We start from the raw sequence: 26,138 nt of genomic DNA on the forward strand, positions 1-26,138 counted from the left end.
TTTACAATACTGGAGAATGGTAACCAACTACAAAGATTACGTGACTCATCCTATTTGGGAAGTCCAAACATATGGGTATGTCGGTGACTTGTATACGGACCCAATTGAACAACCTGTTGAACATGTACATATCCCTCCTCCACATCTATTATCCCACGTAAGTGTACTTTCGACTTTTTATTGTACGTTCGATTTTTGTTGGTATATTTGTACTTATGTATTTTATTTTTTCTTGACAGCATGAAGCTTACACATTATTTCAAGAAAATGCTGATTTTAATCAACAATTTCGCGAATTTACATTAAAACAAACGAAGGAGAGGATGGACGTTATTATGTCGAAAGAAGCAGAAATGCAAAGGCTAAATAATGCGAACGTTGATTTGCAGCAACAACTATCTCTTTTCCGTATGCCGCACACTGTCCAACCTCCCCTTGGATACGGTTCCTTTTCCCAAACAATACCATCACAAGTTTGGAGTTGTATGAATCAAGGATCAGCTTCAACAATGTCCTCAGTCAATACCAATCCGAGAACGCACATGCCTTTTATGGCACCAAGATCGTCGACTTCGGATAATGATAATATGAAGGGTTAATTTGTTATGACTATTTAGATGACCTGTCTTTGGAGTTATCTTTTCTTATCTTATATATCATATCATATATAGTATAGTCATATCAGGTTACTGACAAACACTTTATGTTTTTTGGAAAACACTTTTGCGTGAACCCAAAAAAATATCTATTTTTGGTTTTTTTAATGCTCTTGAAAATGGGTTATAAATTAAAGACCTAATCACTCAATATATGAATAACAATACATCTCTTCTGCTTCATATAGTAATGGAACACTATGAGCAAAACGCTCATTATTGCTCTTCTGTTTCTTCTTCTTCTTCTAATAGTAGTTTTTATTCCTCGGATGATGATGCAATAGCAATTATGCAAAATAACATGGCCGTTAGTTTGGGAGTCCTTGTTACAAATTCAAAATGGCCTCAAACTCGTATCAGAATACCAAGAGATCGTGAGTCAGGGGCTGAACTTCTATGAAACGACTATTTCTCTCCGTACCCAAACCAACCACCCAATGTTTTTCGCAGAAGATTTAAAATGCGTCGACAATTGTTTAACCGGATAGTGGAAGGTGTTACCAATGCAAACAGATATTTTGTTCAAAAGCCCGATGCTTGTGGAGTTTTAGGATTAAACCCTCATCAAAAAGTAACAACAGCAGTACGAATGTTAGCTTACGGATGTGATAAAATTTCTCTTGAATATTTATTTTGATTCAAATGATATGATATTATGAGAATGAAAGAATGAACGAAAGAGATGACAGAAATGAAAGAATGAATGAAAGAGATGACGGAAATGAAAAGATGAATGAGAGAATAAAGAAAAGCGAACATTTTGCAGAAACAAAGAGACGCGAAAATTTCGCAGAAACGCGAATAAAATTTCGCAGATAGGGGCGAACCTTTATGGCGTACACCCTAGTTCGCGAATAAAATTTTGCAAGAGGAAAATGTAAGACCTAAAGTACGTCATATAAGGGGGTACCTGTTGCATGGCTCAGGGAAAGGTTACACCGCCCCCGGAACCTGAGTCATGGAGATTTGGGGTCAATAAAGCCCATCCGGGAGAGGCACCTTGGATTCTCAGCCTAAGCACATGACTTAGGTTGGGCGACTAAGGTAATAAGGACTCTCCCAAGGAGTGCAGAATCTGATCAAGGCGCCGAGGTACACGGTTGAGTCAAGAGTGCCAGGGGCGTTTGAAGCGTCCTTGCCATTCTTGACAAGTCTTGGCTTATACTGCACTCGGCCCGAAGAAAACCCCTCTTAGGGTGCAGTCTCATAACCATAATCCCTATAGGTAAAAGGGATAAGAGGATGCGAAAACAACTAGTTTTGTTAAGACCGGATGGGAGGAGCTAACCTTGTATGGTAGAAATACGCCTCCTTGAAGGGGCAACCAGGGGGAGATAAGGGCGGCACCCTCAATTAGGGAGCTGATAAGTGTCTTAAGACGCAAATGTCATGAGGCTTTTTACTCGCAAGGGTATTAAGGCTTGTCATATTTGTGCAACAATCCTGAAGAGGCAATAATACTAGAGAAAAAGATAAGACGAGATCAATGGGTTTTTGCATGAAAGTGCAAAGACGTCCTGCGATTTCGTCGCAAGACGGCAATGTCATGGGGCTTTATTTTCGAAAGAATATTTAGGCCTGTCATATTGTCGCAACAATCCTGAAGAGGCAATAATACAAAAGAAAAAGTTAAGGCAAGATCAATGGGTTTTTGCATGAAAGTGCAAAGACGTCCTGTGATTTTGTCGCAATGACAAGAGGTGGCAAAATAAGACCTTTAACTAGGAAGGAAAAATAAGACCACATAAGAAAATAAGAAAAAGAGCTAATGAGCTTGCAAAAATGATTATATGTAAGCAAATAAGCTTGCGAATATGTACATGAAAATGAAACTGAGGCAGTGAAAATGCCGCAGACTTGATATTATGATCATAATGTTATGAGATACTAATAGTGCAGGAAAAAGGAAAGATGAAACACACGTAAGAACTTGTGAGGAACAATAACTACACGAAGAGGAATGCATACACTAAAGAAAAAGACAGAGAAATGGAGAATGGAGGCAATTTAAAGCTACATCAATTTTAGCGTGCAAAATGAGCTAAGTAACGTAAACATTAGCTAACATTGCAATAGATAAGCATTCTCATCATACAAACATCATACTCGCATCATAAAAGCATTGCATAAGCATTTCATAGCATAAACATCGCATCCACATTTCATAACATAATTATCACATAAGCATTATATTCGCACAAGTACTTTACAAAACTGTACGGAATAATATTGCAGAACTTCGCAATAATTTTGCAGAATTTCGCAGAATTATTCAGAATTTCGCAGAATTTTTCAGAATTTCACAGAATTATTCAGAATTTCACAGAATTTTTCAGAATTTCGCAGGATTATTCAGAATTTCGCAGGATTTTTCAGAATTTCGCAGGATTATTCAGAATTTCGCAGAATTTTTAAGAATTTCGCAGGATTTCAGAATTTCGCAGAATGTGTCAGAATTTCGCAAGATTATTCAGAATTTCGCAGAATGTGTCAGAATTTCGTAGGCTTATTCAGAGTTTCGTTGGATTATTCAGAATGTGTCAGAATTTCGCAGAATGTGTCAGAATTTTGTAGAATGTGATTATTTCGCAGAATGTGATTATTCCGAACGATATGATTATTTCTCTCAATTATTTCGCACAATTATAAGCAACTTCAAGAGACTATACTATCGCATGAGCACAAAACATGAGACAGAGGCAAGAAGAGAATGAAGAAACAATTCGCACATTCAACATTTTCTCAAAGATTCTACCCTCATAGATAAAGAACAGAGGCAAATATGGATTACCAAGAAAACATTTTATGTTCTTTATCTCCTCGGCAAGAATCATTCCCAAAGCGGACGTTCGCTAATGAACAATAAGAATCCTCACCAAAAATGGAGTAATAATTTCGCACGAATAGAGGCAGTACTTATTATTCAAGGACAGATACTTCTTATTTACTTCGCAGAGTTCTTCTTATATTTCGAGGATTAAGTACTTTTTATACTTCATCAAGGATACTTCATAATTCGCATACTTCAAGAGATGATACTTCTTATTTACTTCACAACATTCCGGAACTTCACAAAAGAATAGAGACAAGTACGTACTTTTCAAGTCCAATATTCTTTCGCTCGTTCCTCCAACAACTACTACTACAAAGTGGATTTTTCCTTAAAGATCGCTCTTCAAGCAATATTCAAGGAAAAAGAAGAAAGATGTAGGATCCAAATATCGCACAACAATAAGAATTTGTAAAATTATAGATAGAGCCTCCAAAATTATAGAGAGAGTTTGCGATAAGGTAGCGAAGCTTGCGAGAATGTAGTTTGGGCGCGAGATAATATGAGTTGTACTCCACTATATGTGAGCCGTCATCCACTATGTAAACACCTATATAAAGAGAAAGGCAAGATAGATAATCAAAAAGGGAGACACACTTTAGGAGAGGATACATTCTGTAGAGAGAGAAAGTAGAATTGGTTGTATTATTATTATTCCTTCTTCTTCCTCCTTCAAGAACCTAGAGATCCAAATACTCATTAATGGAGTCTCAATGTAATCAAGATGTAATTACAAATAATCATAGTAAAACCTAACCCCGTGGATGTAGATCAATTTGATTGAACCACGTAAACCTTGTGTCTCTTTACAATTTTAGCATTCTTATCATCATTTTTATGTTTAGATCTACAAATTATTACAATGGGTGTGTTGTAGGATTTCCTGCAACTACAATAAACTTGGTGAATTTTTGAATAACATGTATGTAATCTTACCTAACTCATAAAAGCATGTAACCTTTCAAATCTAACGCGAGTTGCATAAGTTTGAAATGAAATAAAATGTTGGAGAATTTTATAAAAACATGTGTGGTGCTTTGAGCGGCCTGTATTGATATCAAATATGATACTTTGAGTAGTTAACTAGGTGATGTTGTCTTCACGAAAATTGTTTGAATTTTTATCCGCTATCTTGTGTAAAATTCTTTGGATTTAAATCATTGGTTCATTAGTTTTTCACAATTTTTGGAGTCTTTTGATATTGTTTTGAAATTCTTGTTTGAGTCAAAAAAATAATGGGGTTCCATAACCTATGTTTTACAAACTTTGATTTGAATTAGAGGAACTAAAAAAAGGAAGGTGACAAGTAATTCACTAAGAATGAACCTAGAAAAGCATATTTATAGTGAGACTAAAATGTAGTGATGGATATTTTGTTGCTTATAATTTGGAAGATAACTTCTCATAAAAGGTAACTTTGTTCATTCAAAAAATTTAATCTTTTGAAAAATAAATTTGTGAACCTATTATCTTTAGACAAGCAAACAAAAAAAAATTGTTGACACTTTCGTTCATGTCGCTAAATTAACTTACATGCTTGTTTTCTTGATGTTGTTTCTACGATGTATGGTTTGTTATAGTCATAAGTAGAAATATATATTTTTGTGTAAGTTAAAGATGAGAATCTATGTAAACCAAGCATGGAAAACTGTGTAGTTTCTACAATAAAAGAAATCATATAAGTTAGATAAGTTATCATTTATATTATGAAAACAACTTTAAAACAATTAAAAATAAATTGTTTACTTGATTCATTCGAATGATTTCAGAATCGATGAAAGTGAAATGCACAATACTTTTTGTTTTGTATGCATAAGTGATTTGTTGAATTTTTATTCTAACTTATAGGATGAAAATGAAATTGAGAACATGCTTAGTTTATTATTTGATATGAAAGATTTGAGTGAAGATGGTGTATGTTTTTGAAATGAATTTTTTCTTTTTTTTGGATCTATTTCATTTCAATGAAAATAGAAATAGAAATTTAAAAGAGATAGAAATATATATAGTCTGACTTTAAACTAGTTTTCACTCATTTGGTTCAGTGTTAATGCTTTTGAGATTGTGTATGATTGCACTAGACATGAGTATGGTAGCTCAGTATGTTTCTTTGCTATGTGATTGACTATATATAAGTATTTTTGTAGTGGGGGTTTAATATATTACTTCCATAGTGGGGGTTTTATATTCAGATTTGTCAATCCTAGTATGGAAAATTGGTATAATTTTGAGAAGGCTATGAGGTGTTTCAAACACACCTTATACCTAGAAATACACTATCTAAATGGTTACCGCAATCCTTTAAGGATATTGCGAAGCTGATTGGACATCCTTTCAGTTGAATCCTTTAAGGGATGGAGTGATTCGATCCTCTATAGTGGATAGAGGAAAATACATATTAATCCAATGTGATAGTACCGCGGCTATTGCAAGAATTGAGAACGTAATGACAACTAAAAGAGTTAATGTTATGAGAATGGATTATATAGTGTCTGGGAAGAGATTTCATTAGTCCTTTGACGAAAGGATTGATAAGAAGATGTGAATACATCTTAGGGATGAGGTTGATGCCCATTGATGTAGAGTCATCTATGATGGATACCCAACCTAGAAATAGGTTCAAAGGTACTAGACGAAGTCATAAATGATATAGAGATGCGAGAATCATGCTTTGAAGAATTCATCCCACGGCATGATATCCTGAAGCAAGTAGAGGTTGAGTTTAATTTTTAATTTTAAATTTTAAACTCTTAATGATGTTTATATCTCTATTTAGAGTGGGGTACTTTCAGGAGTACTCTTGATAAACTTACCTATGTGAATGTGAAAGTGTGGACGCTTTCTATGAGAATATGGGCAGTTCTCTAGATCATTCATTAAACTGGGATACAAGCGCAGGGCCGTAATGTGCTGGTTTTAGACTTTACACTAGTATAGTCGTGTGTGTTAAGCAATCTTTTTATCACATAGACTTCAAGACTTATGTTCACTCTGTGGTTAGATTTTAAAAGAGCCTATTAACACTACGTAAAGGTTCAAGTCGCGAGACACCTTTGCTTATGCACAACTCTATACGTTCTTGCTCAATGTTTTGAAAGAATATAAGTAGGCGATTGTTGGGAATATATGTTTTAAAAACATTATTAATTTCCAAAAATTAGTGTCTCATTTAAATGGTGTAAATGTGATAACTATTCTCTCTCTTAAAGAATAAATATTTGTGTTAATGTCAAAACTGTTTTTTGTTGAACGAATTAATGATGCTAATTAACATCTTAATAATGTCTTTCATTTAATCCATATTTATTTATTCTTGGCTTTAAAAATAAAAAATCAGAATTTTAGAATGGGATTTTTAGAAGAGTTGTTGAAACATTTTTTATCGAGAGAGTTTCTCTTTTATGTCTCTTGGGTTTTCAAAGAAAAATGAATTTTTGTGAGAAAGAAAAACAAGTTTATGATCATCCTTGATTTTTCTAAAAGTGTTTCTGAGCAAGAATGAAGTGTAGAAGTTTCACATCCTCTCATCGTGAAAGAGTGATTGTGTAAGAGATTGAACTCGGCTATTTTATCCTGGGGACGACGCGCCATTAAAGAACTGCTTGCACAATCTTGGGCAGAGTCGCGAAACGTCTTAAAGAAAGCGACCTAGTCCGCACTCAGTCATAACAATGTTTTTTTTTTTCTTTTTTATGATTATTTTGCAGGCATAATTCAGCAATTGTTCCAACAGTTCCCATGGACCAGAAAAAAGAAGAACAAAGGAGCAATTGATAAATCTGGCATAAGTCTTAAGCACCTATTAAAAGTTTATATCTTTTTAATAGTTGTCCTGTCCACGACAGTAGCTTTGACCAGAAAAACAAAAAAACAAAGATCTGGTGCATCCAACGGCTGCCAACCTGCTAGCTTATAAAGCTTCTGTGCTCGGTCACGCGGGATAGCACAACCCACTAGAATTTTCATTTGTGGGCTGTGGGAAAAAAAAATAAAAAAAATTGTTTTTGTCGGTGGTTCAGTGTACAAACCCTTTTGAATCCAGGATGAGACAACCCTTAACCTATGGAAGTTTACTATTAACACCTGACAAGAAAACCAGTATAAAATAAGACCAAAAAAGAAAGAACCAGAACCAGATTCAGTTCCACATATAAATATACCCATCTTTTCCCAATTCCATGGCGGGATTCACAATCAGCAGCAAAAACTCAGAGCTACAGGAACACAATTTCATGGCAGGAATTGAAAATCATCGACACCCAAGAACTCATATTAAATTCAATCAACACAATTGGAAACAAAAGGTATTCTTATTATTATTCTCCTCCCTATTCCTTAGCTTAAATTCCCGAATTAGGTTTTTTTTTTTTCCTTTCAATTCGTTCAGTTTTGTTGATTTTTTAATGTAAAATCGATGAATTAATAATGGGTTTCTGTTCAATTTTCGTTTACAGCTTAGAGAGAAATGTTTGAAAAGAATTCAAGAAGAAAGAAATCACTTGCTTTGGAAAATGAGGTTACCTTCTTCTTCTTCTTCAGAAACCACCCCATCAGTTAATCAAAAGGTTTTTATTTCTTCTCTTTTTTATGGAAATTTTCTTTAAAATTGGTTTGTGGGTCTAGCTTAGATTGGGGGAGTTGCCCCCACATGTAAATTGATAGTGAGTCTATTTAACAAATTTTGTATAGTTATGTTGGATTAAGTCAATTGTACAAGTCGTGTATATGAATTGAATCAATTAGCCCATGAAAACCCGCATATGGTTTTACGCGAATGCGATAGATGGAAAAATTGAAGCACAGGAGTTTAGTGCTGTGAAAACAATGGACTGAATTGAGTAGGATTTGGTTGGTTCATGTATAGGCTATTTAATATGAGGAAATTTGCATGAGTATGTAGTGGTTATTTGGAAGCATTTGTTACTTGGAATTGGATATGCCACACACTAACCATAGCCTCTGAGCAGTGATCCAGTCACTGGGAAAGTTCCTTAAAATCTTTATAAGCTTTGAATTCATGTGTATATGCATTGAAGCTGTGGCATATGAGAGCCTCTTATTGATGGATAATTGCTTCCACTGCTAGAGAATTCTTTATCTATTCCTTGTTTATTAACCTTTGGGAAAGTACAATTTTGAAGCTCATATGAATTGGAAATCCTCTGATTTGAAGATGTGTTTGTCCGTTTCACTGATATGGTAGTTTACTTGTTTCATTTTAAGAATGAGTGAATTACCATGTAAAAGGATAAACATTCTGTGGCAAACAGGAAATTTCCCTGTGCCCTATATGCAATTGTATACTGAGTATTTTTAACAAATTTTATATAGTGTTGTTTCCTTGTTGGGATAAATCAATTATGTAAGTTCTATTTACTGATTTCAGATTGTAACTCAATTCTTCTAAGTGCTAAACTGATTCAATTAGTCCATGAAAACCCGTGAAATGTTTTACGAGAATGTGATTGTTGCAAAGAATTAAGCATACAAGTTTAGTACTGTGAAAACATTGGAGCAGGATTTGCTTGTGTAATATTTGACAAATCCCGTCTGTCTTGTAGCTTATTGGTGTGGCTTTATGTTGGTGGTAGTGTAACTTCATACCTGAAATGAGAAATCTTGAAAACGTGCCCTTTTAAACTCTAGCTCAACCTTATAAACCACTGACTCCTGAGTTCAGAGTTAATCTAACTCGAGGCTCCAGTAAACAAGTAGAGTGCAACATAATTGAATATTATATACTATCTATGAACTAGAGAACAACTGCACATGTAATTTTATTCTTGTATCCCATATCTGCGATTCTTTATTTCAAAGTCTTTGATGCAGTGGTTATCCTTTAGCGTCTGTAGTTGCGTTCTAACTTTTTTTATTGAATTACCCATTGCATAATTACAGAATATTGTAGACTCTACTTTTCGGAATATAGTTTCTGATGAGCTGAAGAAAATGAAGGACTCATCTTCAGATAACTGTACACCTGATACCTCAACATCCGACGACACTATGATGGATGATGCAATATGGGAATATGATGGTAACTCCATGGCTAAAGCAACTGAAAGGGAGTGTGAAGAGTTAATGATAGAAATGCAAAGGATTTTTTATGAGGATCTTAGAGTTCAGCAAAGTAGAACAGGTAAAATTAGATACCTTTATGGCTTTATTACTGAAAACTTCGGCGATTTTGGACTAGAGAGGTATAGGGTTTTGAAATCACATATTGTTGTGCAAAGTAGTTCTCAGTCCTTTTTTCTTACTTATTTCCCGATGGCTGTGCTAGCCATTGCAGAACAAGCAGAATATATAAAAACTTGGGAGGAGGAAGAAGATAATTATTTGGCTCAAGCAGTTTTTGAGCATTTGCAGCTCAGCAATGATCAGGTATGATCATATAAAAGAGAACACTATTCTGATATCTCTTTTTTACATTGTTTATGCATCCCTTGTTAAATGTTTCGATCCTATGCGAGTGATAGGTACGCGAGAGAGTGGTTTGGTGCCCCATTTGCAAGAAAGGAGAACTTCAAGAAAACTCTGATCTTATATATTGCAATCGATGCAAGTTTCGGCTTGCTAGAGTTGATGAGGTAAAACCTCACACAGATTGCACATCTATTAATCCAGACACAAATACTGCCTCTCCATATCTATTCAAATGTGCATGAAAACCCCTCAATGATTAGATGTTAGTTTTAGCCCATCTTAATTTGCATGACAAGTACCTTATACACTGTTCATTAACTGATTTCATTATTGTTGAATATGATCCTAGGTTGATTTAGAATATCTGCGGTTCCGTCTAGCAGAAGCTCACTCAGAACATCTCGATAGAGGATGCCGAATGACACCCAAGTTCTGCACGGAAACCAGATTCAATCTAACTGCGCTCTACATTCAGTGTCAATCTTGCAATACATTTGAGATTGTAATCTAACTTTTCCTCAAATTGAGTCAGCAATTCATGTAATGTTCATGCCTGTAGGCTTTCATGAATAAGAGTTATGAAAATGGCTGCTGTAAGCAAGGGGATCAGAAATTTTGCCATCCATGTGACCCAAAAATGATACCAATGACCTTTACTTTTGATATGAGATACTCATTTCAATGTAAAATATCCAAAACACCCTTGAATACCCCTAACTACGAGCAGGTAAAATTTCTCCAAGTCTTCTGTACGTGTGCGCCCTATTCTTGTGGGAGCACATATTTGGGTTCCTGATTAATTATTAGTTTCCTTTCTTTTCCTGGCGAGATTGGAGTATACCCAAATTTAAATGGACATATGCCCTTAATAAGGGGAGGTCAAAATCGGATGAAGTTACTTTACTACCCTGCACTAATTAACCTAAAATTAAACCCTAAACTTAAAAACTAAAAAAACGTTTTATCTTCTTCTAATCTATCTTCTCTAATCCCTCTCCTCTTCTCCTTCCTTCATCTTATTCCATCAACCAAAAATTTCAATTTTGATATTCTACCAAAAACGGTTTGATCCGGTAGCAAGAGAGATTCAACAGGTAACATGAGAAGATCCAAATCAGATGGAAAAAGGTAAGGAAAAAGTTGGAACTAGCAAACTCGAAAATTCAATCTCTGAGAATGTTGAAAAAAACCATCCACCGGTGAAAAGAAGACTGTAAGTGATTTCTAAACTCAACCCATTATTCAGATGTGTTATATGATTATTATATTAGGTTAGAAATCGAAAATTTTGATTTTCAGGGTTTTTGGTCGGCAAGGTCGATAGTTTAAAACCATGCCGACTATTGATATTTTGTAAGCGCCGGCATGGTATTAGGATGAATAACCTGCCGACTTTTCATAGCAGCCATGACGACTGTTGTGCAATTACCAGGGATGGCATGGTATAATAACAAACCCTGCCGACTTACATCTGGTCGGCATTTTCTTAGACTTGTACCATGCCGACCTAGGGTCACAGAAACTTGATTTTCCTTAGTTAATAGTAGGCATCTTTCTTAAATAGGACCATTCCGACTGTTTATTTGTCGGCATTGTAGATGAATACAACCATGCCGACTAGTTGGTAGTCGGCACTGTTTAGTTTATCGACCTTGCTGACCAGTAGATGACCAAAACCATATGAAAATGTGTAACAATTTTCATCTCTCTCCCGCTTTATGTGTATGAGTAAGTGGTCAGGAATTGATTATTTTTCTCTGAGAAATAAGGAGAACAGTAATTAATTCTTCGTCATTTCCCCATACACGTAAAGTGGAAGGGAGAAGAAAATTGTTATCCAAATTCATGAATGTACCGACCAATATCGTATGTTCAACCGTGTTTGTTTTCATATCTCTTATTTGTGCATTGTTTAGGTTCCTAGAGGAAAAAAAAAGAAGATCTACCTTGTTCGGTTACTGCAGAAGAGCTATTAGAATTTATTGACGGAATTTATCCCAATGTAGAAGATCCTAAAGATGAGACTGAAGAGAATTGCCCTGTAAGGAAGTTACTTCTGATGGGTAAGAAAGATCTTGAAGAATTTCTAAGGTTTATGCACAGTCCTAGCAATCCCCTCAACTATGTTGAATGCACATCATCAGAGGAGGAAGAAGAGGAGGTTGATCCAAGAACTTTTTCAGGGCATGTGACTTTTCTGGAGTGAATCCCTATTACAATGAGGCTGGTGACTATGTAGGTCCAGATAAGGGAAAAACAAAAGCTGATGCTGGTGAAAAAGCTAGTGATGGTGAAAAGCTAGTGATGGGGAGGAAGATAACAACAATGAGAAGGATCCATGAAATTTTTAAACTTTATTATGTTTTACTTGCTCTACCAAAACTTAGTTTGTGGTTTGAACTATTACATTATGTTTTGAACTCTTAGAATATGGTTTTAGACTTGTTAAACTTATGTTAATTTTGAGTTTCAGTTGCTTTAGAAGTTATTCTTTTTTGTGCAGTTTTAGACAAATTTTCACGTTTTACTGAGTCGGCATGTTGTGTAAATTATACCCTGCTGACCATACTAGGCTTTATATGCCACAATGCTGTCATGGAGTGGTGGCCGGCATGGTTTTAAATCTCGACCTTGCCGACTGATATGTTAGTTGTACTTTTTAGGTACAAAGTACAACCCATTTAATGTTCAACGACTAGAAATTTCAAAATCAAGATATTAGGTGTGTTGTTATTATAAAAGCATTCTCAACTTCATCTTCAACCTTGCATAAAGAATGGAAGTTTCAAGTGCAACACAACCAAATATTTGTAGTCTTTGTACACTAAGTGGTCGTTTTGCAAACGATTGTCCCTTTGAAGGAAGCAAATGCACTATTGAAGGTTGTAAGGGATTCTTATTTCTCACGAAAGCTGTAGTAGGAGATGTATATCTGCCGTATGCTTCAAAATTCACTTGTTGAGGGTTTTTCTATTGGATAGATGAGCGCCTAGCTCCGTATGAAGATGAAGTTGCTAAAATCAACCTTCTACCATGCACAGATCCATGTTGCGACGGTAAGATGAAGCTAATTACCTCTCCTAAGAAATTATGTACCGAAAAAAGATACTATCTATGTCCCAAATGTGTTAGGGTTAAGTTTTTAACGTTTGTATGCTTTAATTAAGGTTTGTATTCGATGTAAAGTCGGCATGGTACTAAATTAAAAGCGTGTCGGCTGCTTAACAACCGACACTTAACAGTTTACAAACCATGCCGGTGGTCGTAAAGCCGATAATGTTCTCCTGATAAACCCTGCCGACTATAATGCATGAGAACATCCAGAAACAAGTTTTTTTTTTCTGTTTTGATCGTCCTGGTTATCCTTATAAACCATGCCGGCGGTTGTAAAGCCGGCAGTGTTCTCCTCATAAACCCTGCCGACTTAATGCATGAGAACATCCAGAAACAAGTTTTTTTTTCCTTTTTTGATCGGCATGGTTATCCTCAAAAACCATGTTGACCACATAAACGTCGGCAAGCTGACGAAACCAAGACCCTGCCGACCCTGTTACGGTCGGCAGGATCGTGTGACAAATATAATGCCGACCAAAGGAGTATGCACAAAAAAAACTACATCCATTTCATTATTTGTAGTACGCCAAAGTACATTACACAAAACACGAATGCGATTACAAAAGTACTCCAAAAAGATTCTTTAGTTCCTACCATAATCAATCATCACTCAAATCTATTGGAGGGAGTTCATTCAAATCTATTAAACCTCCTTTAGTTAAATCTATGGGACATTCCTTAGACTCATTTAAAACATTCCAAACGTCCATGTTGTTGTCATAAAGTTTCATCCATTCCTTGCCCTTGTTGTTTGTGAACTTCTCCCAAAAACTAAACCTACAAAGAGGAGGTAATGGATATTCCTTGTTAATTTGTAGACCAATAAAATGATTTTTATCCACCAAAGCCATGACAATTATTCTATGCTTGAGTTGCTCCACGCAAACCGCATGTTTCGGTGCAAATGCTATTCCACGCAATTCCACGTATCCGCCAATAGATGGCCACACTCCGGCATTCTCATCCAATGCTCCCATTTGACCGGTGCATTTTCCTCCGGGCCTTTAACACTAGTTATCAAATCTTTAAAAGTTGCTTCTTTGTCCTCCATGGAACCTTCTAGCATCATTGAGATATGAAATTCCTTGTCATTTTCTAGTCGGGCGGCCATCTTTTTTCTTATGTATTGGCATTGGGTGAGATTCTCCTCAACCGCTCCACTTAGGTGTCCCAATTTTTGCGAGACAACGTGAAACCCACAATTTCCATCTTTTGGGACGTCGTCGGTACCAATAACGAACTCTTGAATAATTGGAAGGAGTTGTACGCGATACTCTTACAACACCGGTTGTACTACCTTCCTTGGACGACCTCTTTTCTTCCCAACATCTCCTTGGCTTGCTTGTCTCTCAAGAGGTAGAGTGTCATTTGGATTCAAGTTTGAGACCGTTGGTGTAGTTGAATCCTTCCTTGGCCGACCCGTTTTCTTTCCAACAAATTCCACACTTGCTTGACTCTTAAGAAGTGGAATGATATTTGGATTCAAGTTTGAGACCGTTGGTGTAGTTTTTTCTTTTCGCGGATGACCTCTATTCTTTTTAGCCGTTTCCTCCTTGTATTGCGCCTCAGTATAAACATGTCCGGATGGATCGCACTTTGTACTCAAAGGCTCTTTAATTTGTTCCCTTTCGGATTGATCGCACTTTGTACTCAAATACTCTTTAATTTGTTACCTTTCTTCCGCCCTCGTCTTTGTGGTAGGTGGTCTACCCGTTGGATATTGTTTCTCCGGTTCTTGAAGTTCTTCCATAAAAGGGTAAACAATCGGCATCAACTTGTGCTTCATAGTTTGTTTGTCCAACCTATTAAACTTGGGGTACTTTTCAAGGATTATTCTCCCAAGTTCCACGTCGCCAAACTCTTCACCGGGATCTTCTCTTGGAGCCGGTTTGAAAGATAATTGCTTCCAATAAGGATCGATATCATCAAGAGGAATGAGATTTTTGTACCTACCAAGCATATGACAAAATGGAAGTCCGATAGACTTACAAGGAATCTCGGTCGTCATACTTTTTATACTTTTTAAACAAAGCGAGATGTTTCATCATAAAACGTATTGCCCAATGCGAGACGTTGCAATGTATACCAACAAGCATCCAATTATCCTCCTTAAACTCCCTCAACTTCTGGAATCTACTTTCTTGGAATTGCTTTTTTATCTTGTTGATATCATTATTAGTGTACTCATGGATAACATGTTGCACCATCACAATCCCATTTTTACTTGTGAAAAGTAGACCTTTTAGTCTCCCATGAGCTTGCTCTACCATACTTGTGGATTCAAGTTTGAAATGTTTATAGTCGTAAGTAAAAGCATACAAAAACCTCTCTTTGTGTGGCCTCAACCATTGTTTCTTGCAATATTCCACTACTTTGGGGTAATTAGTCCTCCAATCTTCCTCGAACTCCTTCAAGTTTATCTCATATCTTGCAACACTCATCGACCAAACCACCTTATGCCACGCTTTCATGAATAACCCAAACTTGATCTCACCTTCTTTCCATTCTTCGCCTTCTTTCTCTTTCTCCTTCTCTCGCTCCTCTTTAGTTAGTTTGATAAGATGTTCATCTTCCTCTTTTTCACGTTTAGTTCCTTTCTTTGCCTTCGGTCTTTGGATATGACTTCTATAATTCTTTCTAAGATTGCATTGTATATGCCAAGTGCAAAGGAAATTTTGTGCATTGGGAAAGACTATCCTCACGGCGTTCATTATTGCTTGCTCATTGTCGGTGACTATAACCCCGGGAGTCTCGTCTTCGTGGTAGAGAAGATTCAAAGTTTCCAATGCCCAAATATAGCTATCATCCTTCTCACGATCCATAAAACACCATGCCACCGTGAACGATTGCTTATCCGAGGTTTTTCCAACAATGTTCAACAAAGGCATGTTGTACCTATTCGTCTTATAAGTACAATCCATGAACAAAACTTGGTAAAAACAACGCTCCAATTGAATCATATCGGGATGCACAAGAAAAATACGATCCACCTTCCCCTCCGATGACTCATGGTGTCTCACCGTGTAGTTGTATTTGTGTATTAACCATTGTGATTCTTCCATCACCTTTATTCCATCCCATTCAATTCTTTTAATAGTTGCATTGGACGCATAAATTGTAGACAATGAAGAGAGGTTATTCTTGTCATCCCTCTTGAACTTACTAAGGAGCTTGCTTGCTTTAATTCCCCAACTTTTTCTTACTTGTTCGAACTCGTGCGGTTTCAACTTGGCAACTTGACAATGCCCAACAAGAGTTTCCGGATCTTTATGGTTATGCCAACCAACATCAACTCTACTCATTCTCAACACATTGTCGGTTTCTTTGTTCCTCCAAAAAATAATCTTGAATGGGAATCCACACTTCTTTGACTTGGTCTTGTACACCCTAGTCGTCTTCTTATCATACACATAACCCTTTCTCTTGTGACTTTTGTCCGACGACCCATAACACTCGCATACCATTTCAAACCGCGTAGATTTTTGTTGGGTGTTTTTCACTAGAACGCACATCTTCTCTTTTGCTTTCTCAATAATCCATTTGACCGCGTCGTTTTTATCCTCCCATTCCAAATCATTAGCGTAATGTGCGGAAGTATCAGAACCCCTAATTTTCTGAGCTTGAGGTTGATCCGTCATCGGTACCAATCCAACAATCTACAAAACATCAAAATTTAGTTGGTATGAATTACCAAGGTCGGCAAGGTCTACAAAAAAAACACTGCCGACCATAAAGAAGCCGACACGTAGGAAAAATTTAACAGTGCCAACCAGACTAGAGTCGGCAAGGTTCGAAAACTTGAAAATGCCGGCTTAAGCATTTTCAAGTAACGACTCCTAGGTTGTAAAACTGAAAGTCGGCATGGTGTAAATTTTCTACCCTGCCGACAAGAATACTGCTCATGAAAAGTCGGCACGTTGTTGCAATACAAACCACGCCGGCGTGTTTGGTCGGCATGATCGAAAAGCGTCGACCCTGCCGACCCTGTGCAACAAAAGTGAAAAAACAAAACAAAAATTCATCATTTGCATGGAAAAATCACAATCTTCACCACGTATGTTGTCTACCTAATTACTTGTAGCTCCATTCTCTTCTTCTTGGTCATTGGATTCTACGTTTGACTCAAGATATTCATCACTTCCATACTCATCATGAGTTTGAGGAAAATAAAAGTGAGGGTCATGCATGTAATCCATTTGATCATGGTCTGGTAGATCATCATACAAGTATTCATATGTAGGAGGAAAGTTAGAAGACTCCCCCACTTCAAAATCTGGATTTGAATCACTCATATCACAAATTTCTCAAAAACCCTAACTTTTCCCCCCCAAAACTTCCTCTACTACTTCATTCTACTTCTCTCTCTCTAAATTATTTCTAAAACCCAACTTATAAATCAACTAATTAATTTAACTAATTTAACTAATCTAATCATTTTAATTAAATTAGTGCTAATCATTGTGGGGGCATTTTAGCCATTTATAAAATACAAGGTTAAGGGGTGGCTTGGTTTTACTTCATAATGACCAGATTTTGTCTTATTGGGTATATCCCAATCAAGCCAGATTTCTTTTACTCATTGTAAAATCTTGGGATTTATGATTTGAATCTTACAATTCGTCTCAAAATTTCCCAAAACGATCAATTCTACCGTAAATCTTATGTACGATTCTCATTCTGGCTCTTGCGATATACATGGATTCATTAGTCAGACAAGTCTAAATCTGCTTTCCATGTGATTTTATTAAAATTAAATTTTTTTATCAGACAAGTCTAAATCTGTTCTTTACATGTGATTTTATTAAAAATAGTTTTTTTACAGGCATTTTGACTCAAGCTAGAGCACAAGATTCGAACTCAAAATGCCACGTCCACCTAATTAAAGTGCCCACCCACTACTAACATATATTTAAATTATTAATTTATAACTCCAATATACACATGTATTTACAAATTTACCACGAATCAAGTGATTTGAATATTAAAAATGAAAACCGCTTCGCTGCAATGTGATTCACAATTCACAATTAGACAACCTTGTTACTAGTGCAATGGCTATTATTTGACAAGAAAAAGAAAACAAACCGTATCCAAAACCACAGAACCAAGATGTGATTCAATGGAGGAAGGTTGGATTCCTATTCTTCCCTACTCCGTGGGGGAATACATGAATTACCTTCCCACCTAAAAACACAAAGGTAGCTGAATCACACATAGAAGGTGATATGTTAAGACTCTTTAGCGTACTATATAAACATAAACACTGCTGCTTTGAGCACCACCACCCTAACTAGATTTTGTTTGATTGAAACAAAACAAAGATGTAGTCTCTCTTTGTAATCCGTTTCCATAGCACCAACAATAACTTCCAATTCCAAATGACTCTAATTCTATACTTCTCATAGATCTCTTTGCTCAGTTAATTATAAATAAATAAAAAAAGATTGTACCCAAAATTGATAGTCTTTTTACTGAATGGAAAGAAAAAAGAAAAACAGATGCAATCAGGTAAATTGCAGTTGCTTTGTTTACCACTATCTTAACTAACTTGTATTGGTTTTATCTTAGGGATGCGTTGAGACATTGGCGAACACTAAATAAGGTATGGACGAATTACCAAAGCGCGGATGATCATTATAACATGTTCTCGACCGTATTGATCAGCTAATAATTTGATTTAGTTTCATCGAACTACCATCACAAACAAAGATGGCTAGGTATACCCTATTTGATTTAATTCTTCTCTTATTGTTTGCATCTACTTGTTATTGTTGTAGCTTGCAGAAAGAAGGGTGAGCACTGCTCCATAATCAAGAACTTATTCAACCAGATAAAATTGTGTTGCGGTCCTTTGCATTGCGATGGGCTCTTCGACGGGCATTATGCGAGACCACCAAACATACCTCTGCGTCGATTCTGAGATCACCACGACGAAGTCGCCTTTGCATTGGAACATATTGAAATTTAATATCAACAAAAGTAGGAACTGCATCTTTTATTTTTAAAATTACAGATCTAATGCTCCAAGGGATACTTCTGGATTCTCCAAGTATTGCATCAATGACGTTTGAAACATCACCTTCAATGACCACTTTGCCGAAACCAAATTTGATTCCCACTACAATTCCCAGATTGCAGGCAATCGCTTCAGCAAGAATTGGTGAAGTGGCATAAAAAATGGTTGTAACATAACCTAAGAAATTGCCATTGTGATCCTGAACAACTGCTCCCGCTGCACGATTGTTGGGTAGAAACGCTGCATCAACGCTTATCTTTACATATTAACGACCAGGTGGACTCTACATGTTGTTTGAATGAGAGATGTGATTGCTCCGTTTCCCATCTTATGTAAGACATTGCAGAGAGAAATTGGGAGATAGTCTGAAGCTAATGCTCGATTCTTAATCTTTGGAATCAATGTGATGTTAGTGTGAACATCATTACATATAATATCCCAACTTTTTTTATCGAAGACAGAGTATCCATCCGGACCGGGGCTTTTGAGAGCAGCCTTTACTGGATTCTCATAGTTTTGATTCTCATAGGGTCGGGGCGGGATTTGAGAGCAGCTTTTACTAGAGAAATATAATGTAACATTGTAATTGATTCTTTAGTTTCATAACGCGGAAAGAAGTAAATACAGGTAGCCTAATTTATGAAAATTCCAAGAACATTCATTCCAAGTCGATCTATCTATATCCAAGGGAGTAGTGAAGAAAATACATCTGTTTCATCAGAATTCTTCAAGTAACCTGTACAAATTTACAACGTAAAATCTGCTGTTGGATATAAAATAGGCACATTGATAGATTTGCTTGTTAAAAACTACTAGCTAGTAGTTACTGAATTTCCATTAGATGAAATTATGTTGTCTAATGTGCATACACAATGTAAGTAACTTATCATTTCAAGTGGAACAGTTAGATCAACAGCCTGACCAACAACTGACCAAACACTGTTGCATTACAGAACTAGAAGATGACCCACTTTAGCCTGTGAATGAAATGACCACCAAGAAACAGTAGCTTCATCCATTCACTTGTCGCACGAGGATGCTTAACTTACTCTTTTCAGCGGGATAACGGAATCTATTCGTAGAAGAGGGTAGGAGCAGAATGATTAAAGACTTGTGGCTTGTTGCGAACATGGCTATTCGAGCCGAGCTGTGGAAGTTGCGCAACAAAGTTTGTTTAATGTTCAAGGGAATTGGTTTGGTTTCAAGGTAGAGTTTATCAGGTCATTAGTGATAATTCTGTTCTGTTCGGATAAAGGGTTATATGGATGTGCGTATTTTAGATTGTTTCAGAGTTAGGTTTAGAACGGCAAAGAACTCAACGCCTGTTGAGTGTTCTTGGAGTCATCCGATTTAAATTTGCTGTGATGAATGCAGCTAGAGATGCATCGTGTCGTTATGTGCTGTTCTCTTTGGCCAGGAATGGGAAAGCAGATGGGGTGTGAGGCATATTTGTGTCAGATCAGATTCTGCGAGTGCCGTGCAGGGAAGGTAGGCCGGATTCCTTTCCTTCTGTGCCTGGCAAGATTCCTTTTGGGATTCAAATATCTCTCTGATGTTTTTAGGGTCTCTTGTGATCCTAGTTTTTCTATCATGTAAACTTCGTTAGATAAAGGAATCGATTCTGCAGGCTCTATTTTCTCCTATCTTTGGGGGAGTACTTGGACCAACAGTATTAAAGTAAAAACAGATAAAAACTGAGATTTCATTACTAATAATAAAGTTTGTATTACTCAAACAAATAGTGTGCTGATTTAAAATAAAACTCTACATAAAACTAAAATAACTAAAAACTAAAGAAGAAAAACAAACTCCTAAAATATAAAATATATCGATTGCTAAAAGCTCAAAACTATTGCTGAATCTTGTACTACTTCAAAACTTTGCATCGGCAGCAATTAGACCATAGCGAGTTCTTTTGCTTTCACGGCCTCATCATCAATCTGGTCCTCTTTCTTTGGGCCGTTTCTAAACCACCACCATACTCCGATTTGGATTAAACCAAAAACAAATCCCGACCCGTTACTTACCAATAGATAGATATCATAACGGAGAAGTGCAAAAGCCAACCAACAGCCACCGTTGAGAGCATTAAAAAGAAGAAGCCACTTGGGCATATACTGGCTGCTCTTTGATTTGCAAACCTGATACAGATTGTCGAGCGGCATAGCATACATCAATATGTTGAAGATGTCACACAATATACCGATTATCTTGGGTCTGTTTGCAATACAACGTGGTTCTAGAGTAAGAAGCAGTACTACCGCAGCATAAAAAACAGCTTCACCAGCAAACACCAACATCACATAACGTCTTCCTTTCTTGGTTGCATAGATCAAGAATATGCAAACGTAGATCAGTTCAATCCCAATACCAACGCCGTTAATTGTAACGACAAGAGTATCATGTGGATGAACAAAAGGTAATCCATAGTAGACCCATAGTACACAATTCAGAATTGTAGCTAAATAAGGATTTGGAGAAAAGTCCTCTACTGCTCCTTTTTTGATAATTTCATAAAACGTAGGTGCAGGCGAAAGAAATAAACCGAAAGATATGACGTTACCTGCGAACCCGACTCCAGTACGAATGTGATCGATTTGTCGTGCAGTAACCATCTTGATTGATCAGAGAAGAGAAAAAAGAAAGATGAAAATACTAGATACGAGAGATGAATGAATGTGAAGGTAGAGGTCTGATGAACCTGTATATATATATATTACATATGACTTGCTGCAGAGGATCAAGTGACAAGATATCAGAGTTCTAACTTATCTAAAATCCTAAGAATTATCTTATCAAACCGACTGAATTTTTCATATAGAACGAGTATTTGTGGAACAGTGGAAATGATAAATCAACGGATAGGATTTCAAACACCTGAAAACGTGGGGCTCGCTTGTTAAAATCATCCGTTCATTTACCTGTACGTAAAATTAGGATAGAGTTTATATTTTGCAAATATATATTTGAAGACATATTAGAATGTAGTTTTGAAAATCCAAAATACCGGATCATTCGGATGGTGTGATGAAATGGTATGCAATAGAGTGTGGAGAAAGTTTAGGAGGTAGTGTTTTAAACTTTCAAAAGTTCTTATAATTTTGCCGTTTTTATTGTTGTATAATGATGATAATGTTCGATAATATATATCTTTAAAATCCTTTTTTCTTTTTGTTTAATGAGTGATCTATATTTGCTTTAGGAACAAGTTATAAGTTCCGGCCAAGTTATAAGTCCAGACCGATCGAAACATCCATCAGCTGTCTGTTGAGGCGTACGTGAGTATATATATATCACTTGCTTTTCAATGCATCTTACAGGAGAAAGTAAAAGGCCGCGTAAGCAAAAGAAACAGCCTAATCGATATTATACTTACCCTCTTTGGAATTTGAGAACGGCCAAATAGCCGAAGTCTTTGGATATGGCAACAGCTGCATGAACAAACCCAACTAATTGAACCCGGTTAATTATCAATATGAGCTTTCAAATACAAGTTTTTCTTTTTTCATTTTATATCTGATGCCCATAAAAAGTTGACCAACTAGGATAGTTCATATTAGTTAGCTGCCATGATAGTTTGTTTTCCCTTTCCGCAATACTAATAATTTATCATTTTGAATATTTGTGTTCATAACAACGGATAGTTATCTGCTTTCAGTCACTAGCGATGTAGCACTATATATAATTTTGAATATGTGCAACTATGGTTGCCAAGTGCCTAGCTAGTTATAGATTGGCAATTACAAGGTTTGCCTAAACTCAACTGTGTTGCTCTTTGTCATAAATTGTCTTGAACTACATTTGGTTTTTTTCATTCTGCAGTATGTCTTGAATACCCTCCTTTGTTAACATACATGATTGTCTCCTTCCTTCCTTCATCTCTTAAGCATCAGTTCACTTCCATTCCATTTCATGATTAGGCTCCCTCCTGCACCGAACTCAATTGCAAGTTCGCTAGCATTTCTGTTTTTCATGTCTTGTGTTGCGGACTTGCAAATATTGACTAAAATAAACCGAGGGAAACTAAAACTAGTTTAGTAGGATTCAGGGTTCTTTCGCTGAAATGCAGTATACAAATAAGTAAATTACTAGTCTAGATGAGGTAACCCAGACTTTGTCAAACACTCTACTGGATGCTTGCAAAACAGCTGTATAATGGTAGACTTAATCGTACCCCTTATGGTTAAAACAGTTCCATACACTCAGACTGAGTAAAGTAGTTCCCAAACAACCATAGATTTATTTCCATATATAGTTACAAGTTTAGCTAACAGTATTTATATTTGTTGTTTAGGTATGTTGAGATTATTAGTCACACATTGTCGGGGCAATCTAAGATCCTGTGGTTTATAATTCTTTGGGCCTCTCCACTCATCGCCAATCGGTTTTGAGTTGGATGCCCGTATTCTAGCATGTTATGAGAGTAGGCTATTTCTATTTGCGACGAGTTATTTGACCGCGCCTTTATTCCGCGTCACCCGATTTAATTGTGTCCACGTGTTAGACTCAACTAGGCTACATGTGAGGGGGCGTGTTGAGATTATTAGTCCCACATTGTTGGACAATCTAAGATATTGCGGTTTATAATCCTATGGGCCACTCCACTCATTGCCAATTGGTTTTGAGTTGGATGCCCGTATTCTAACATGGTATCGGAGCAGGCTATTTGCGTTGAGTCATTGACCGTGCCTTACTCTGCGTCACCCGATTTAATTTTCCACGTGTTAGACCCAACGAGGCTACACGTGAGGGGGCGTGTTGAGATTATTAGTCCCACATTGTCTGGGCAATCTAAGATCCTGCGGTTTATAATCCTTTGGATCTCTACTCATCGCCAATTGATTTTGAGTTGGATGCTCGTATGCTAACAAGATAGATGTGAACAGAAATAAATGATGTTCATTATCAAATGCATGTGCCTTATTTTAGTGTCTTTTATGTCCTGCCAGTTTGTGTTATTTTATTTCTATGTTAAGTTGATTGGTTGGTCAGGGCGAGCATGACATGCAACACAAATTTGACAACAATTGAAAACCTAAAAACTTTTCTCAGACTCACAAATCTTGCCTTTTGCGTTTATGGCATTATGGAAATATATTGCTGGGTTTAAACTAGCCATGGATGAAAAAAGTTTAATTTGTACAGATTGTCGTAGGTGCCTGGAAGAGATGATGACATGCTTAATTTTTTTTGGGTTAGTCTATTTAAAATGATTAACAGTGATAGAACTGCAAGGTAAGCATGCGCATTGTTTGTCTAAGTCTTCCTTCTGGCTACTTCTGTAATGTCCAGGTTGAATTTTTGTTTCAGTGTTCTTCCTGTTAAGTTAGTGTACGCACAAGAAAACTGCACCAATATTTCTTATAATACCTCGAAATCATTTGCAGAGATGTGCACTTTTGTGAATAGACCAACTTGTTTCTGTCGTAATTTATATAGAACTAACTAGTGGATTTCCCGTGCCATAAAGGCACAGGATTGATGTCAATGCAAAACATCTCTGCAGGTAGGCTCCTGCCGCTCGTCTCTCTAGTCGCCACCAAAGCAAGTTATAAGTAAAAACGAACAAAACACTAAAGGGCAGTACATTTGAATGCAAAAATCATTTAATTAGAAATCCTTTTTAGCGTCAAGATGGCAATAAATCCAAATGAGGCTTCTTATTATGGGACCAACAGTTTTTATTATCACGTAATAATCGTGACAAAAGTGAACAGGAAAATCATTATCCTAACCTTTCATTATGGACAACATGTGTTAAAATGTCTTCATTCTTAGTTTTCTGCTGAGCATGACATCTCACCGTCACTGCCGGGGCGACATCACTACAACCTCTCAGCCGTGATCATTCGTATCCAATACAATCAGTAATGGTGAAAATGTTTTTAGGAAGAAAAATTTGGATACCGTTGATTGATGCCCTAATTCGGGTTCTTTGATCTACTTTAATAATCTGTTGGGAGATATGTATATTTAGAAACATAGTTTTGTAATATTATATCAAACTTAAAGAAATAGTGTGGTGGGATTATTTTGGGCTCCCACACTATAGATTTGGGTTCAAGTCTCACTCCTTGCATTTGACTAGGTATATTATTTATATCTATACTATTTAGGGGAAATTAGGGGGAGACCCAAAAAAAAAATATTCTCATTCTCAGGCCCACAATTAATTTTGGGTACTGTGACACCCATAATTATTTCCGTGACACCCATAATTATATGAAATTATTAAAAACTTCTGCATGACGGATTATGCATCTGCATGACTGAGTTATGCATCAGGGGTATAATTGGCAACTCAACTTGGACATAACATATCTAAAAATCCGCACCTTAGAAATTTACAAATTTTATATGGTTGGAAATATTTTAAAGAAAGCTACGCAACGAGTACAAACAACAATATCAAATTTTTGTTTTTCATGAAAAATCGGAGGTGATCATCGTTTTAGGCAAAATTTTCGAAAACTGACTACATAACCATTATGCAGCCACCAAAAAAGATGCAAAACACATTCTGCAGACGCATAACGAATTATGCAACCATTTTCTCGACTGCATAACAAATTATGCATATGCATAACAAAGTTATGCATCTATAACAAGTTATGTAACGAATGTATTAGTGCGTGCATAAAAAATAGATGCATAATGCATTATGCATCTTTTTTCTCGATGCATTAAAGATTGTGCAACAATTTTCTCGATGCATAATGCATTACGCAGCCGTATTTTCAAATGCATAACAGGTTATGCATCTATTTTAGCGACTGCATAACATGTTATGCAGATATTATTATAGATGCATGACAAGTTATGCAGTCTTTGTTTTTGTTGGTTTTAATAGTGACAAAAAAATTGCTGCATAAAATGTTATCCAACCGTGTTCTGGACTGCATAATAGGTTATGCAACAAATTTTGTAGATGCATAATAGGTTATACATCCATTTTTATAAATGCATAATCATATTATGTGCTTTTCTTTCCCTGTATTGCACAACAATAATTCGTGCTTCTCTTTCCCTGTATTGCACAACAGTCATACATTAATTCCCGACAGTAAAATCATTTCCTGTAACTTCTTCTTGCAAT

The 26,138-nt window shown here is 36.4% G+C and overlaps 2 protein-coding genes across 3 annotated transcripts; one reads left to right on the forward strand and one right to left on the reverse strand.

Moving 5' to 3' along the window:
* Positions 1 to 7,679: 7,679 nt before the first annotated feature.
* LOC113338898 (RPA-interacting protein-like) lies at positions 7,680 to 10,509 on the forward strand. 2 transcript variants are annotated; one of them, XM_026584296.1, is made up of 6 exons: positions 7,680 to 7,790; positions 7,941 to 8,051; positions 9,385 to 9,625; positions 9,770 to 9,870; positions 9,966 to 10,076; positions 10,262 to 10,509. In XM_026584296.1, exons 1-6 carry the CDS (start codon positions 7,719 to 7,721, stop codon positions 10,421 to 10,423), a joined length of 798 nt encoding a protein of 265 aa, XP_026440081.1. In that variant the 5' UTR covers positions 7,680 to 7,718; the 3' UTR covers positions 10,424 to 10,509. The 2 variants fall into 2 exon arrangements, with proteins under 2 accessions (XP_026440081.1, XP_026440085.1); XM_026584300.1 differs by having other exon boundaries at positions 9,779 to 9,870.
* A 10,303-nt stretch (positions 10,510 to 20,812) lies between these two features.
* On the reverse strand, positions 20,813 to 21,702 carry LOC113338911 (bidirectional sugar transporter SWEET7b-like). Its single transcript, XM_026584307.1, has one exon. The coding sequence runs from the start codon at positions 21,655 to 21,657 to the stop codon at positions 20,938 to 20,940; it is 720 nt and encodes a 239-aa protein (XP_026440092.1). The 5' UTR covers positions 21,658 to 21,702; the 3' UTR covers positions 20,813 to 20,937.
* Between the last annotated feature and the right edge of the window lie 4,436 nt (positions 21,703 to 26,138).

The sequence above is a fragment of the Papaver somniferum genome, chromosome 1 (genome assembly GCF_003573695.1).
Source record: "Papaver somniferum cultivar HN1 chromosome 1, ASM357369v1, whole genome shotgun sequence".
Lineage (NCBI taxonomy): Eukaryota > Viridiplantae > Streptophyta > Magnoliopsida > Ranunculales > Papaveraceae > Papaver > Papaver somniferum.